This window comes from Electrophorus electricus, chromosome 4 (assembly GCF_041902795.1).
Source record: "Electrophorus electricus isolate QZ-2024a chromosome 4, ASM4190279v1, whole genome shotgun sequence".
Lineage (NCBI taxonomy): Eukaryota > Metazoa > Chordata > Actinopteri > Gymnotiformes > Gymnotidae > Electrophorus > Electrophorus electricus.
In genome coordinates this window covers 8261379-8277320 of record NC_137500.1, presented here as the reverse complement: position 1 = coordinate 8277320, position 15942 = coordinate 8261379, and the positions used below count along the sequence as shown (strand labels likewise).

Here is a 15942-nt window from a genome sequence, read left to right as displayed (position 1 = left end):
AGGATGGTCCAGATTCAACCCAAGCAAATATATATGATTAGAAAAAAGTACAAAGAGTATCCCAGTGTGTATGGCTGGCCAATAAACACAGGCAATTAGTGACAGTTTTTGTTGATCTGGCTCTGCTTTGTTGGTCTGGCTTTGTGATAATTAAATTAAACAGTGACAGTTAAAATGCATTATGTCAGCTTTAATGCCAAATGTGTTTTCATGTATACTGGGTGAACCATATAGGAAATCATTGCTTTGTATTCATATATAGTCCCTACATTAGGAGATCATTAGTAACTGGACAATTGGCTATTCAATTCTGTTGTATGGTCTAGAGCAATATATCTAGAGTCATTTGTAAATGTGTCTCATATGTATACATTTTTGTCTCATATGCAACAATTTTTTTTCCCAAAATTTTTTCTATTGTGATAACATTTATCACAGTCCTTTTGGGATTTATCACCCAGCCCTCCTCTGAAAAGATATTCAAAATTTAAATTTTGAATACATTTAAAAATCAAGCCCTGCAGGAAAATGTGTTTAAATGATCTTATTTGAATAATCTGCTGGGTTGTTTATGGAGTGTTCTCTGCTCTTGGTGGTGGTGATACTTTATGCAAATTTGTTTCATTTGATTCAGCTTGTCAAATGATCTCTTTCCTCCCTGCTGTAGTTATTGTTTCTGGGTAAGGTATCTCAAGCACATTTTAATGTTGATTTTCCATGAGAATATATCTAGATCTGCATGAAGCATGTTGGCAGATTGTCTAAATTTCAGTTTTCTAATGGAGTCTACTGAAAGACTATATTACCTTTGACATGACCCATTGTGTCTTTGTAGGTGCGGCATCGATTTGAAGATTTAGTCACAAATCTGCAAAGCAGCAAGATGACCCTGGAGGACCAGCTCAGTCGTGAGGTGGGACGCTTCTCCTTCTTTGTAGTCTTTTGTGCTTGCCTTACTGAGTCTAATCATATATCTACTGAAGTAACTATTCACACTAGGTGACATTTGGATGGGTATACTGCTGGCTTCCTATGATGCACAGGGTTACTGGAAGGCCACGAGAGAAAATATATTTATTTCTACAGAATGGGATAATACAGATGTTTTTAAGAATGAGCAGTTGTAAAAATGCTTAAATTTAGTGTACAGAAAAGGCTGAGAATCACAGTTAGTAAAAATCATGTTGATATTATTAAAGGCCAACCTTGTGTATTGGGAGATCAGTTTTAACAAGGCTCGTCATAATACCTTAATTTGACTTAGATAAAATGTGTAGCATCATAATTCTCAATACCAAAATGATAACTTGTCATAAAACCCCCACAAAATGTATAAAGTCCATTGTCTGAATGTAACTTTCTTCTTCTGTAATTACATTAGGGAAGTTCTTTGCCTGTTTTAAGGTTCTTGGCTAGGAAAACCAGTTTGTCTATGTGATCTTCTGTTCACATTCTTTGGACTACTCTGTACTTTTTAGGCGTCTGGAGTCTTTGCCGTATTTTCTCTCTTCCAAATTTGACTCAGTGAGCCCATTGTCCCCACAAGCCGTGGATGAGAGAAAAGGATATCCTTTGTTTTTTGCATAGCCATGTAGGTTAGCTGGGTAGGTTACTGCTTGAGCCAGCTGGCTTGCGTGTCACCCATCTGAATCAAATTAGCACGCACAATTTGATTCACTTATCCAGAATACTGATTCATTTCGTCAGGCTATATTTGGTACTGAAAGCATTGAGTGTCTCAGGGCAAAGGACAACAGGGTGTAAGCTTAGGTGCTTAATAAAGAAAGTAACATTATTTATAGCAATATATAGACGCAACAGAATAGTCCCATTAAAAGTCCACTTAATAGTCAATTAAAAGAAGTAATTAAGAACTGTAACATGATTTAACTGTAAAAAAAAAGATGCTTTGTGGGTCAGTACAGGGCTAAATTTGTTGTATCATGTCTATCACCTAACTTGCACCCATAGCAAATAATAAAGTATAGCTGGCTTTTTCATCAACGTCAGTAGTGTTGTGTAAGTATGCAGGCATGAAGAACACCTTAGTTTCGATTGTTACTGGGTCCTGTTTTCAGATGCAGAAACAGAATGTGCTATCCCATAATGCCCATGACTCCCAGGCCCTTTGGGAGGAGGAGCTGAAGAGTCGCTCACGAATTGGACTCCGCCTTGCTGAACTGGAGAAGCAGAAGGGAGAGCTCAGCAACCAGGTAATTATGGGAACCACACTTCACTTCTCTGTTCTAGGTTACTCTTATGTGAATGTAGGACACTAATAATGCATATATTGCCATTTCTGTCCTGGTTGTGGAAACACCACTCTAGTTCTTGATTCACAGGAAGTGTCCTGGATCTCTGTTCCCCTCAACATTTGTAAATTATGTTTTTTTGGTTGGTTCTCCAAAAGCATCTGTGTACTGAAGAGTCCGTTTGTAACCACACTGGCCTCTGTGTCCTCCAGGTAGAGCTAGAGAAGAAGAAGACCAAGAAGATGGCAGAACAGAAAAAGGCTGTGGATACTCGGCTAGAACAAGAGATGAAGAGAAACACTGAGCTCCAGAAAGAAATGTACAGGTGACATGTCAAGCCATTCAGCCCTGCAGTGCAGAGACCTGGCTCTATCCGCCAGGACCTCGTCTGCATGTTCCTCATCCTGTGGAAGTATGGGATATAAGTGGTATACCTGGCATTATTTGTATTACGTGCGCTACGCAGTTAGTACGGTGCTGTGCTGTGGTGAGTGATGTATCCGACACTAAGATCCTGATTTGATCCGACTGTGAGAATGTTTCATGCCACAGTTAACATAGCAGATGTATTGATGTCTAACTATTCAACTGGATTCCAACATTGTGGAAAGTGCTGGGGGGGATATAGGCACTTTTACACTGCTCGTCAATTGTATTTATGATGGGTAAATTAAGTGCGCACGCGTTTTAGGTTGCGGACTCTGGTGAAGACCGCTAAGAAGAAGCTGCGGGAGCAGGCTGGAGGGGAGCTGGATTCTCCTGTGGGCAGCCTGAGAGTAGAGCTGGGCCACAGGCACAGTGAGGCAGAAGGGGCCATCACCCGGATGAAGGCCAAGGTATGTGCTCACCTGCGCAACACTGCTCACGGTCACGGGTCTTGTTGGGAATACTAAGTATCTCACCGTTTTTCAGAATAATAAACTGGATAACTGAAAAATGTAATGTTTCCTCTCACCCATCAGAATTCAAAAAACTAATTTTCACAACTTTATTCATTAAATTGTAAGGGAAACCTAAGACTATACATGATATTATGGGGAAGCAAAACAGAATTTGTGTAGGTCACCGCTGACTCTTTTCTTCTAGCTTCTCTTAGCTTCTTTTTGATCCCTTAGCTGCTCCATCCATAGCCCTGTCCAATTTCCATCATCTTTCCCTTTTCTCTCTTTCTGTCTTTTTATCCGTTATTCTCCCGCATGACATTCTCCCCTCCCCTTCTTTTACCTGTTTTTTTCTGGTCCTCCTTGGCCCCTCCCCTCTGTCTCCCTCCATTTCCCGAAGGTCGACGACCTGCAGGGGCAGTTGGAGCGGGAGGCGTTGCGGTGCTTTAGGCAGGAGGAGGTGAACAGGGAGCTGAAGGAGCAACTGGGGGCTTTGAGGAGCCTGGGCCGCAGTCACGAGCAGCTGGAGCGCAGCAAGCGGCAGCTGGAGAATGAGGTGGTGGCCCTGCGCAGGCAGGCGGAGGCTGGGGTCATGGACCAGAGCCAGGCCGAGCAGTACCGCAGGGAGATGGAGGAGAGAGCCAGACAGGAGATACGCCACAAGCTGGAGGAGGTCAACATCTTCTTGCAGGTACAGGAATAGGGGACCTTGTGATGAGTAGACACACGTGCGTTAGAGATTTTCTAACTCAATGAGTTTTTGCTTGTTTTATTCACGCGTGACTGCACTACATTTCTTCCTGGAGGAATGTCATGTTGATTAATCTCATGTTTCTGTTGCCATGGTTTTACCATTCTACAATATACAGAACATCTACCATTTTGTTCCCAGACGCAGGCAGCATCCCAGGAGGCTCTGGAGCAGATGAAGGCTGCTAATGAGGCCAGCCAGAGGGTGCACTTGGAGCAGCGCATCAGGGAGCTGGAGGGTGACCTGAGCCGGGTGCGTACCGCTCAGCACGACAGTCTGGTGCAGAGGGACTCCAGCCGAACAGAGCTTGAGCGCTACCAGGAGCTCTACACCGAGGAGCTGAAACTTCGCAAGAGCCTGTCCGCCAAGCTGGAGAGGTGAGGTGCACGCAGAAATCTCTGGAACGTGTGATGACTGATTTTTCTCTGCTGGACTCCCTTTGTGTTGACTGGTACTAATGTTGAGCTTTGTATTTGGATCCTGCAAGCCACAACCTTTAATCTATTTTCATTCATTACGTTCCCTTATATTTCAAACTAGTAGTTTTCTACTTGCACAATAGTAAGAGTAGGACACTTTTAATTACAGGTTACATAATGTTGCTGAACTTTCATTCTGCTACATTTAATACATGCCGCATACCACATATCCGTTGAAGAAAAAAAAAACAATGTAGGATTCTGTTGCATGACAGAGGAGGAAACCGTGTACAGCTGGGACTCAAAACTGAAGCACTGCTGCAGTGCTGAGCAATCCAAGAGTAGTAAATGCATACGCTTGACTGTGGCCATATATTACGAATTCTGCGTCCACGTGCTTTGTGGTACGGTGTCTTTGTCACGGGTGCGTGTCTGCTGACCACACATCGTCTCTCAGGTCTAACGAGCGGCTAGCGGAGACCAATGCAAAGCTACTGAGCGAGAGGCAGCGCAGCAAGTCGATTCTCAGCAGCGGTCTAATGAATGGCAGCCTGGGAGGGTTGGAGGGCGCCTCTCTAGGCTCCGTGGGGGCGTATGGGTCATCGCTGGGACCACTCAACAGGAACCTGGGCACCTCTCTGCTGGGCTCTGTGGGGGAACCACAGGGCAACCATGTGGAGGCCTACCTGGCAAAGGTGAGCTCTAGTAGGCTTGAGTCAATGTCAAATTAGTGTTGCTTAGACTTGAAGCATAGTTCACTATTTTGAGGTGGTATTTTGAAGAGCAAATTTAGAAGAGGTTTTAAGAAAATAATTAGCCAGTTAGCTAGTCATCTTGACTGAATAGGAAAGAATCTTCACGCTCTTATAAGATCTGAATTTTCTTCTTCCACTTTTCAAGCCCTTGTTTCTTCTATTTTTTCTTCACTTCCCAGTAGAGGAACTGCAAACATAACTCTCCTGTTTCTTGCTCCTTCAGCTTCTAGCTCAAAAGTCTGTCTCTCATCTCTGCTCTCTTCAACCTGATTCATAAGCAGGTGTGTAGTTGTATGTAACATACTGGCATACAATACTTTGTCATTGGGATGCCCTTTCAATTACCTGCCCCCAGAACCATAGTTTGACAGTAAGTCAGGCCTGAATATATTTTTACAGGCTTCAAATACTTAGTGTTCACATCTGAGTATCCAAATACTCATTCTGAAAACCATTGCTAAAAAGATTTTATAAGTAATCACAATGTGTATATTGCTGGTAGAGTTGAAAATATACAAGATAAATGCAAATGAACTGAAACATGCTGTGGACTGTTTAAAAATGTGAAGGACATTCAGCCTACCAAATGACAGGCCTACCTGGTTCTAAATGACTATTTTTACGTATGATTCCATTAAGCCTGTCACACCTCTATGATGGACCACTTTCTGGTCATGTGTTTTTACTGTTATTATTATTGAAAATGATGATTGAAAGTGTTCCCAGCAGCTCATTTCTTTGGCATCTTTGCCCTGTCTAGTTTCAATAGCCACTGGGGTAACTATAAAGTGTGCTGTGCTGAGGTGATGCAAAATCAGTGCACAACATAGGCTTATGATCCATTAACCTAAACCAGCAATGCTTTTTTATTTGATGTTTCACGTGTTGTAAATTAAGATACTTCTACAAAGAAAAGGAAACTGAACTTGGGTTCGAATGCCAACATCATAAAAATGTATCTGAAGTATTCAGATCATACAGGCCATTTATTGTGCAGTTTGCGAAAAGGTCATCTTTAAACCAAACTTCCTGTTAAACACAGTAGTTCAAAATTTATGATTACGGGAGGTTGTTGTCTTTGAGGCTGAGATTAAGATAACTAACCTTTACAGGGACAGAAGGGAATAAAAACCTACCAAATTTGTCATCCAGTTGTGACTTGTCCTCCTGTAATACTTGGATTATTGTCTTTGACATTACTAGTTTTGTAGTCAGTAACATGCATTCCATGTGCTGTATTATCCATATATTAATTTTAAAACTAAATTTAAGTACCATATTCTCAAGAAATTAAAGTAACAGGCTTGGAATGTGCTATAGAAATAATAGTTTTATGGAGGTCAGCATTTATTCAGAATTTTTAAAAAAAGAATACTGCAGTGAAAAGTTGGACTTGCATTTCTTATCAAAATATATTACTTGCTTACTAAAGTAACTGAAATGTCAGGTTTTTCCACAGCTGATTTGAGAAAGGAGGTACATACAATACTCATTTGTTTTTTCCATTTTGGCTCTCATGCAGATGCAGTCTGAACTGGAGAAAAACATATCAAAGGAGTTGGACTATGGTAAGTACTTTTTTAATACTACTATGTATCTCACTTTCCAACATTTAAATTCTTTCCAACATCAAAAAGCAAATTTACCCATCATAATTTGGACTTAATAAATGAATAGAGGTTCTCTACAAATAAGTCATTTGGCCCAACCACGCCTGACCATCAGAAGCATAATTTTCCCTTTATAATCTCCTCGTCTCCCTTTCCTAGCTACAACAGAGCTGGAGGGCGGCTCAGCCCGGATGTCTCCAGTGGGTTCTGCCTGTGCCTCTCAGAAGAATTTAAACCTGAACCTGGAGCAGCAAGACCCACTGAGCAAAGCTACCCAACAGTACCTGGAGGTTCTTAAAAAGAACTACATGATCTGAGCCTAGAGCCAATGAACACTACACACTAGATTGGGCCAATGGAGCTGTTTGCTTAGCACAATAATTATGACCTAAAATCCCTCTCAAGATGCAGAACCTACAGAGAGATGATAAAAGTGCATTTCTTTCTCATTGTTATTGAGTAAATAACAAAAGATTTATATATTTGTCTGGAAAGAGAACCTGCATTATCAATTAATATTTGAGTCTGCTTGTCTTAAGGATTACTAAAGTTATTGTTATAGTGTTAAGAAACACCCCCTTATAGCAGTCATGCAGAATTCTACCTGTACGTTCTCTCCTTTTGGTCCTGTAATGGATAAACTAGACTTAGGAATATTTTGTTTGTCACTAACTGAACACTGTCACTTCTAACAGTAGGGACAGATAAGGGGTGTGTTATAAATCCTGAGGCAAGGGGAAAGAAGCATGCCAAATGGAGAAATGAAGGTGCCGAGTTAGATGGCTATGACTGCTACAAGCCTTCAGGAGCAATTGTGCATTATGCTACCACACTACCACCAGAAAAGGCCAAAGTCTGTACATTAACACTCTGATGTTTATTTTTAGATAAGGTGGACTGACAATGCACTTTGTACCTTGGATACTCAGGAGTAAGAATGAAATGGTTTTTTTTAATGAAATAGTGGTGGAAGCTATGATGGTTGTGATAAATGGTTATGTGCAGAGTGTAGCTTTTAAATTTGCATTCGCTGCTAGCTACAGTTTTGTCTGTTACAGCTTTGATATTTTGAATATATGCAGATATTTGATATATTTGTTAATGTTTTTTGTAGTTCTTTGTAGTGTATTTTGTTTAAAGGAAGAAAAAAAAAGTATTGAATTTGGTACCATGACACTTATTGCCGGATAATAATGGTACATTTTGTGCTTTGGTGCAATATATTTGTCAACTTTTGTGGATAAAACTCTTAATTTGGGAAATGTAGCAATTTGTTAACACATACTTGAATTGAGACAAACTAGAATATGACCTAGTGAATTATACCAGCTACAACACCAGATCATGCTGCACTATGCAGTATAGATTTGTTCGATTTCATATGCTTTTTTGTGTCCATTACAAGCATTTCAGTGTTAAAGTTGATCTGAAAAACTTAATCAAAGAGAATCTCATTTGCGTTTGTAAGTCAATTTGAATGATTTAATACTATTTTTAAATTCTAAATAAGCTCTGTGACCAGATTTATTTTGTGGATTTTTATTTAATTTTGAGTATGCATCCTTAGATGGTATACTGATCCAGAGTTTAACCAAAAACAATAATACAGTGCATCATGGTGGATCATTGGACTGTTATGATCTTTTCATGCATGTAAGTGTTTATTCATTTAATTGTTTTGAATTTCTGAAAGTTCAAATAGAGTGATCTGAAAATGGCAATCTGGAATCAAATGACTGTTGTTGTGTTGTTACTGGTGTTAAGACAAAACTTGAGAACTGCCATAAATTCATATATAATCACATTATTAAGAAAAAAATGCCAGTTTTTCTACCAGGGGAAATACTGGTAGCATTTTAAAAAGATAATGTGTTTTAAAAATATTAGTAATAAATAAATATACAAATGCCCTTGGACTACTTCATGTCTCTGGGCCTCTGTATGAAATACAGACATTATATAATAATGATTTGACCAAGGACCATCTTTACTTCATTATTACAACTGGCATAACTTACCCCTTACAGGATTGTCATCCTTGATTAAATCTAGTGATTTGCTTGTTAAAGGACTTGGAGATTAAGAATTTTCTCATTTCAGAATTCAACTGAATCTTAGTTCATTCTCCAGTCCATATATCTTTGCTTTTAGGGTTTTTAATTCCCCCTGGATTTTCTTGGTACGGGCATTTGACTGTCGCACCTCATGCAGAATGGCCAAGTCCTGGTCTGGCCCCACATTAAGAGTCACCTAAAAGAAAATTAAAAAAAACAAAATTGAATTAATGCCCCTATAAAATGTAATGACATTTAATACATAGCTGGTGTCCTGGTAATTTCTGACTATTTAAATTTACGCAAGTTTATATCTAACCCTCCCAGTTACAGCTTCCAAATGTTTTACAGCTCTGAAATTATTTTTAAACTGCCCAAGCACAATGAACTAGGGAAGTTTTTCATCTCTGTTATATGGTATATGTGAATTTATTGCAATATCTGATGTATGTTTATTTGCACGTCACTGCTGGGAGTAGCTGAGAAATAAGTAACTGAACTGATATCTTAATTACTCTGAAGTACAACCTTCTAGAATCACAAAATATGTTGTAACCAGAGACTTTACAAAAGTGTACCTGTATCTCTCATGTGTGTTAATTTATATGCTGTAGCTTAACTAATTAAGTGAAAGACCTCACACAAGTTGCTCTACTCTCCATCATACAGGTGCTAAAAGAGCAGTTACTCAGAAAACTACATTTTTGGAGTATTTTTTTCTGAAACTGGTCACCTTAAAAAGTTGTTTCTCCACATCTTTGAGTTTCTGTCGAAGGTGTTTAACGTCGGTCTTGAAACCCTCCACTTCCATGGCCCGTCTCTTCTCCAGAGCTTCGTAGCGCTGTGTCATTAACTGAAGACGCTTGGCCATTTTGTCAGACCGCTCCTGGACCGCAACACACATACATACACATGCGGATGACTCACTTTGTTTTAATCTGTGCCAATTACAGCATGTGCCAACCATGTTCATGTTTTCAGTACATCTTACATTGAAGATCTCTCTGCCTACATCTCCTTCCTCTTGGATCTGGGCCAGATCTGCCTCCAGCGACACACACTGTTCCCTGTACATCTCTGCCAGCTTATGGGCTTGCTTGAGCTCCTCTTGTAGTGCCTAAATAAGAAATTACAACAACTTGCATTATATGAGGTAATTTATTGTTAAAAATAGTGCAGTATTAACTTAGTCAAGGCTTGATCCCAATTCTATAGTTTTTGTATTTGCTTTCATAAAGTTAACAAAACATTCTAAAGGGTATAGGGCAAATAACACATTACGGACTGCACAAAAGGTTCCATGAGTTACAGTTTGGGTGCCCAAATCCAGTTCTAGAGATCTGCCTCCCTGCAGATCTCTTATGTTGCGTACCTGGCTAAGTTTAATATAATATTAAGAGGCCAGGACAAGCCGTGTTAGATTGGGGTTGGAGGCCACCAGGACCAGATCTGGACACGCCTGAGTTACAGGGTGATTAAACCAGAAAAGGACTGGAGAGGGCAGGGAGAAAGGAACTGATTCTCTGGTCTTACCCTTACTTCCTCTTGATGCGTGTGACTGCTGTCTGGGCAAGGCTGGGTGAGGAGCAAGGGAGCTACAGAAGGTCCTGGCTGCTCTGGGAAGCAACGTGCCTCCCTTAGCTTCTCCTGACAGGAGTCAAGCTCTCTCAGCAGCCTGTCCTTCTCCACCATCCAGCTCTTCTCATGGGCTCGACTTTCAAACTTGAGCTGCAAAAAGTCTCTTGTGCTCTCATACAGCAGATTCTGTGTGCGCTGGAGTCTACATAGATGATGAAAGTAGTGAAGAGAGGAAGGACTGGTGTGGGGCTGAAGACTCTCAATTTCTCAAAATTAGTAGTACCAATGACTGACCCTAAAAGCCTAATTTTGTAACATTTTTGTAAAATTAACTAGTAAAGTAGTAGAAAATAATTTTATATATAATGTCATATTTACTTTCTACTCACTTAAAGGAGGGGATAAAAAAGAAACAGTAGACAGAAGGCAAATATTTCGGAAAGCTAGCACTACTTGTCAGTGAGGGCGGTGATTCTCTCCTGGTCTCTCTGATGCTGGACATGTCCTTCCTCCATGTGAATACGCCTGTCCTCCAAAAGGGACTCCACCTGCTCTTTAGCCAGCCGCGTCTGCTCTTCCAGTTGTGCCTGCAGTGCCTCCACCTGGCAAACATACACAGGAGAGAATATTTGGTCATACAGCTGTGGGAAACTTTTCTGGTTGTAATGTGCATAACAGGCTGGGTAAAACAGCTTGTATGGTATACAGACTTGAAGCCTATATCACTGTAATACAGAACATTCTCCAATTGGTTTTCAAGCAAGATGTTACACACCTGTAGCAGCAATGTCTGGTTATCTTTCTTGTACTGCTCTGAGTTTGTGTCATCTACTCTGTCTTTTAACAGTCTCTTGCCTCCTGCTACATGGAACAAAGTAAAGATAAAATTAAATGCCACTCTATACACTTTATGTAGCATTTAAGGAGTTGATTTCACTATTTTATCAATGGATGTAAGACATTTCAGACATAGCTATCTTTTCTATGATTTCCATACCCTTGCAAGTTCTAATAATACTTAAACACAAAAAAAAGTCTGATGAAGACAAACCTTTGGCAGATCCAGCCTTTGGTTTTGCTGCTTTTTCATATTCCTGTGTTTTCGGATGAAGTTTCTTCTGAGGTATAATGACCTAGAAAAAGATGCACATGAGGCAAATCCTTAGCACTTAGTCTTTTAGCTCCTGCATGAAAGTTTCTCACTATTAAAAATAAAAACTGGTATTTTCTGACCTTGTGTGGAGGCTCCCTGTGAAAATAGGTGATCGCCCCAGTATCTGGACCCACCAGGGCTAAAAGGTGATGAATCTTCTTCCGGTCTTCAAGCTCTCTAGATAGCAGTACCGAGAGACATCAGTGCTAAATATTTCATTTAATTTCACTCTTTTATATACAGGTAGACGCCTCATGTTTGCTACAAAGCTTAATGTACACTATATGGGCAAAAGTATATGGACACGTGACCATCACACTTATAACTTTCTCTTGGTACTGAAGTACAGGCTTAGTAACTATTTCCCAAAATGACCATCTCTGACCACTACCTAATCATGCATGAAGTAGTGCTGACCTACATCTGCATGCAACCCCGTTATCATAAACATACTGTTACAGTGTCTTCTATTCATTCATTTATTAATAACCTAACTGGTTTTACATTGATCCTTACTCTGTTAGTCCTTGATGATCTTGTGCATGTAACAGAAAGCCTGCAATCTTTGCTTTGCAAGTCTTTAGATAGTGTCGCACCAGTTACAATGAAAAGGGTTACAGGAAAAAAGGCATGTACCTTGGTACAATGACTGTATACATACAAAAAAACAGGCTGTTAGAGTAAATGCTGGTCAACAAAACCAGTGTTTCTGAACTGAATGGAAGAATTACTTAGTACAGTACAAGCTACCCTTATTATTGTATTTTTCATTTCTAATAAAGAATAATGAAAAACAAAACAATCTCAGATTCCTTTTCATTAAATTAACCAGAAACAGGAAACTGAAGCCACCCTTCTGGCAAACCAGAATTATTTTCTTAATGTTTTAAATAATAAGATTAGATTACAAATTCAAAGTTTTCCCCCATGCTCAGCCACATATGCTGACATGCCATTAAGTGCAACCAGTGTCTTTCAGTGAAATCCAATTTAATTTCAGTCAACACTTGTCCAAACCACCATCATGTATACTTGACTCAGAGCCAACACAGGTACTGCAGCAGATGTCTCTAATCCACTGCTTACTATAATACATTCATACCTTGGCATCAGCTCTACACCTAAGTCGTTAAAACTAGCAGCCATTAAACCCATGATCAAAAAACAAAAATCTTGGTCCTATCGAGGTTGCTAACTATAGGCTAATATGTAACCTCCCCTTTATTACAAAAATCTCAGAGAAAGTGGTATTGCAACTATTGTGCTCCTTTCTGTATCAAAATTGTGTTCATATTTTTCAATCTTGGTTCCAACCCCACCATAGTACTGAAATAGTGTTAACTAGAGTAATCAATGACCTGTTTCACTATTTTCACACTCAGATCGCAGGGCACTGTTCAACACTATTGACCATAGGATCAACAGGCTATAAAATCTTATTGGTTAAAAGACTAAGATCATAAGATCATTGACTGACCACTATCTATTTTTATATGTAGACAATTAACTTTGATTTTGCCTAGAGAGAACTTGTGTTTTGCACTTCTAGCCATCAGCATTGATCCCTGTATTTCAACAGCATTCTAGTTCTATGATATATTGAACTCTAACCTAGTATACTGGCTAGAATACATTCTATGAGTTAATGACAAAGCACTTTTGTAAGTTGCTCTTGATAAGAACGTCTGCCAAGTTCCATAAATGTAAATGTACACAAATGAAATATGGTGCTCCTCAAAGATCAGTACTTGGCTCATTACTATTCTCTTTACAGTCATTTGGTATTAGTTTTTACTGTTATACTAATGACGTGCAGCTTTATGCATCAGCTAAGCCAAATGATGCCATCAATATAATTAAAATGAATGTGTCAAAGACATTATAGGCTGATTGACAAATAACTCTCCTTTTAATTGAAACAAAAATGAATTTCTATTACTTGGACCTGGGGAAAAAGAAAATTTCTAAATTTGCTCTGAATCCTCAAAGTTTTGCAATCATTTATAGCACAACTGTCATAAACCTTTGATTCCAATTTGATTTGCAACATTGTCAAAACTTCATTTTTCTCCTGCATAATATTGCCAAATATATTGTCCTTAAAGGATGCTGAAAAGGTGGTTCATGCTTTTATTAACTCTAGACTATACTCCTGTAATGCACTTCAAGCTAGATGCTCTTATATGTCACATATTACTCCAATTCTCTCATCTCTGCACTGGCTGCCAGTTAAACACTACAAAAACTATAAAATACCTCTCCTGACTTATACATTTGTACATGGTTTGGCTCCACTGTATGTCAGTGAACTCATTGGAATGTACACTCCACTTGTAAAGTGCCTCGAGGGAGGAAAAACCACAGCAAGAGGTTGAGCTTTTTCTTATAAGGTCCCTCAATTTTGGAACACACCATCTTCCTCAGTACACATCTCATTCTCAATCTTTAAATCTAGACTCAAAACATATATCTTTATACTAGCTTATGGTCAACTTCCTATAACAGACATTGTGTTTATTACTCTATTTGGTAGTTCTATTTTGAATTTTATTTTATTCTGACAGAAAGAAGAGCAGAGAGGTCTCACTTGATCTTAAGTCGATCATTCTCGGCATATAGGCGAAGAGCCTGCTCCCGCTCCTGAAAGAGGTAGACCTGCATGTCACTGAGGGCCTTCTGTAGTTCCGCTATCTCTTCTTCACGCTGACGCACTTCCCACTGCAGTTTGTGCTACAAAAACACACACTGTTACATGGATACACACAAACAAAAATACAGTAGTTCAAAGCACAACCTGTCCACATTCATGCATCAATGCACACGTTTAAGACACACACAGGAATATGTGTGCACACATCCAACTGGAAACAAAACCTATGGGCCCCTCAGGTCCCTGTTCTGGGTGCAATGGTCTACCTGGTCCTCTGTAGTGCTCTTGTACTTCTCCAGCAGCTGCAGCAGGTCATCGTGTTCTGCATCAAACTGGGCCAATTTCTGTCTGTAGAACTCCAGCAGCTCACGAGATGGTCGCAGATAGGCCAGCCGCTCAGAGATGGGGGGCAGCGGAGAGTCCACCTCCTGCCTGTGCTCACAAATAATCCACAGGTCTTATTTATTTACTTATTTATTTGAAAAGGATAGCATGCATCTCCTCACTGCAAGATAAAGCATTTCATTTTGTTCATAGCATAAGAATAAAAAGACAACTTGGCAACAGAGATAAAACTACTTTGTTCATTGCCCCAAAAACAAACCAACAAACAAAAAAACACAAACAAAAACACAAGAAACATTTAACTATGTACATATAGATGGTAATTCCACATAGAGCCCTAGAATAGCCTTAGAATAGTTTTAGTCTATGTAAGGACAACCAGCACTTGGTTCTAAGCCTTTAAGTGGATGAACAAATTAAAACAAACCCAGTTGGTCACCAATAAAAATGCATTGCATTCCTGTAGATTTTGAAACATAACAGGTCTTACACTCATTTTCTAAATACAGTTGTGGTTTGCTATGCCATTATGAGGGCCACAAGCCCAAAGCTTATTTTCACTGAACCACTTCGTTGTTTACTTTACGTTTGTCTTATTCATTTAACTCCGAAACCCATTCCTCCGTGGTATAACATCACTCCAAGATATGCGAGCTGTACCAGGGAAGCGTGCCACAGTGGTCTTTAGGTAGCGTGAAGCAAGCAGCGCACACCTACCCCATTTTAACACGCTCACTTTTGGGGGGCGATTCCATCACGCTACGTACTGTCTGTAAAAATGCAAATCAAAATTGCAGTAAACATTTTAATATTGGCGATAACGTTTTAGGGCTATAGGACAAACCACACATTGGAAATTAACTTATTAAATTTTACGTTTACAGTGAATAGTTTATAACCAAAATACAAAGCCTAAGCAATAAATATATTAATCACATATTTATATAATCATCTTAAATTAGACAAGTGTGAGAAAAACCTAACTAGCTTCTAGGAACCTTTACGATAACAAAATACGGTTGTCGGACAATTTCTCATCAGTGACGCTAGATGGTGAGGGTGGGAAATTTGAACGGACAAAGCGTCTCACTTTAGCTAGGAAAAAAAACCATGTATAGTTACCCAAGTGCAAATTGACTAACAGATTAGCTTCCTACTTCCTTTCAAAATCAAATTTAAAAAAGCTGACCGGTTAACTAGTTACGCTAGCTACTAAGTTGACTTTTGGAAGCTGTCAATTCGGTAGCTAGTTAGTTAGCGGTTATCTTAGTTCGTGAACGACCGTTAAACTAGCCAGCGTTAGCTAAGGTTAGTAACAAATTGAGTCGTTTTACAGACCAATCTTACTGGTATTAAATATCGGTTGCTGACTGGACAAATTACGTTTAAAAAATTTTTTTTGCGTAAAGTATTTCACACCCGAAAGGCCATACAATTAATCAAAAAACTTTCAAAGGAATAGCATAAACATTACTAGCTAGCTAACGCTACTTT

General features: G+C 39.4%; 2 protein-coding genes across 34 annotated transcripts in view; one reads left to right on the top strand and one right to left on the bottom strand.

The window, feature by feature from the left end:
• The window catches only part of ankrd26 (ankyrin repeat domain 26), a 27513-nt gene extending 19941 nt beyond the window's left edge, over window positions 1-7572 (top strand). For 26 of the 31 annotated variants that reach the window (XM_081712128.1, XM_081712126.1, XM_035535201.2 and 23 more), the window contains 9 exons: window positions 836-913; window positions 2079-2213; window positions 2465-2577; window positions 2944-3088; window positions 3534-3824; window positions 4026-4261; window positions 4761-4998; window positions 6581-6626; window positions 6828-7572. In XM_081712128.1, the coding sequence (XP_081568254.1) occupies window positions 836-913; window positions 2079-2213; window positions 2465-2577; window positions 2944-3088; window positions 3534-3824; window positions 4026-4261; window positions 4761-4998; window positions 6581-6626; window positions 6828-6985 (1440 nt within the window). In that variant the 3' untranslated portion in view covers window positions 6986-7572. Of the gene's footprint in view, window positions 1-2; window positions 914-2078; window positions 2214-2464; window positions 2578-2943; window positions 3089-3533; window positions 3825-4025; window positions 4262-4760; window positions 4999-5281; window positions 5340-6580; window positions 6627-6827 lie in introns of those variants that run through there. The other 5 variants (XM_081712129.1, XM_081712127.1, XR_014123130.1 and 2 more) reach the window with 4 other exon arrangements.
• ccdc77 (coiled-coil domain containing 77) lies at window positions 7527-15942 on the bottom strand. 3 transcript variants are annotated; one of them, XM_027001052.3, is made up of 12 exons: window positions 15571-15942; window positions 15166-15218; window positions 14370-14535; window positions 14041-14183; window positions 11534-11630; window positions 11352-11433; window positions 11076-11161; window positions 10754-10902; window positions 10256-10502; window positions 9714-9839; window positions 9456-9608; window positions 7527-8918 (listed from the first exon to the last, which is right to left on the bottom strand). In XM_027001052.3, the coding sequence occupies exons 2-12, from the start codon at window positions 15201-15203 to the stop codon at window positions 8772-8774; spliced, it is 1434 nt and encodes a 477-aa protein (XP_026856853.1). In that variant the 5' UTR covers window positions 15204-15218; window positions 15571-15942; the 3' UTR covers window positions 7527-8771. The 3 variants fall into 3 exon arrangements, with proteins under 3 accessions (XP_026856853.1, XP_081568286.1, XP_081568287.1); XM_081712160.1 differs by having other exon boundaries at window positions 15796-15939; XM_081712161.1 differs by lacking the exons at window positions 15166-15218; window positions 15571-15942 and adding an exon at window positions 14939-15126.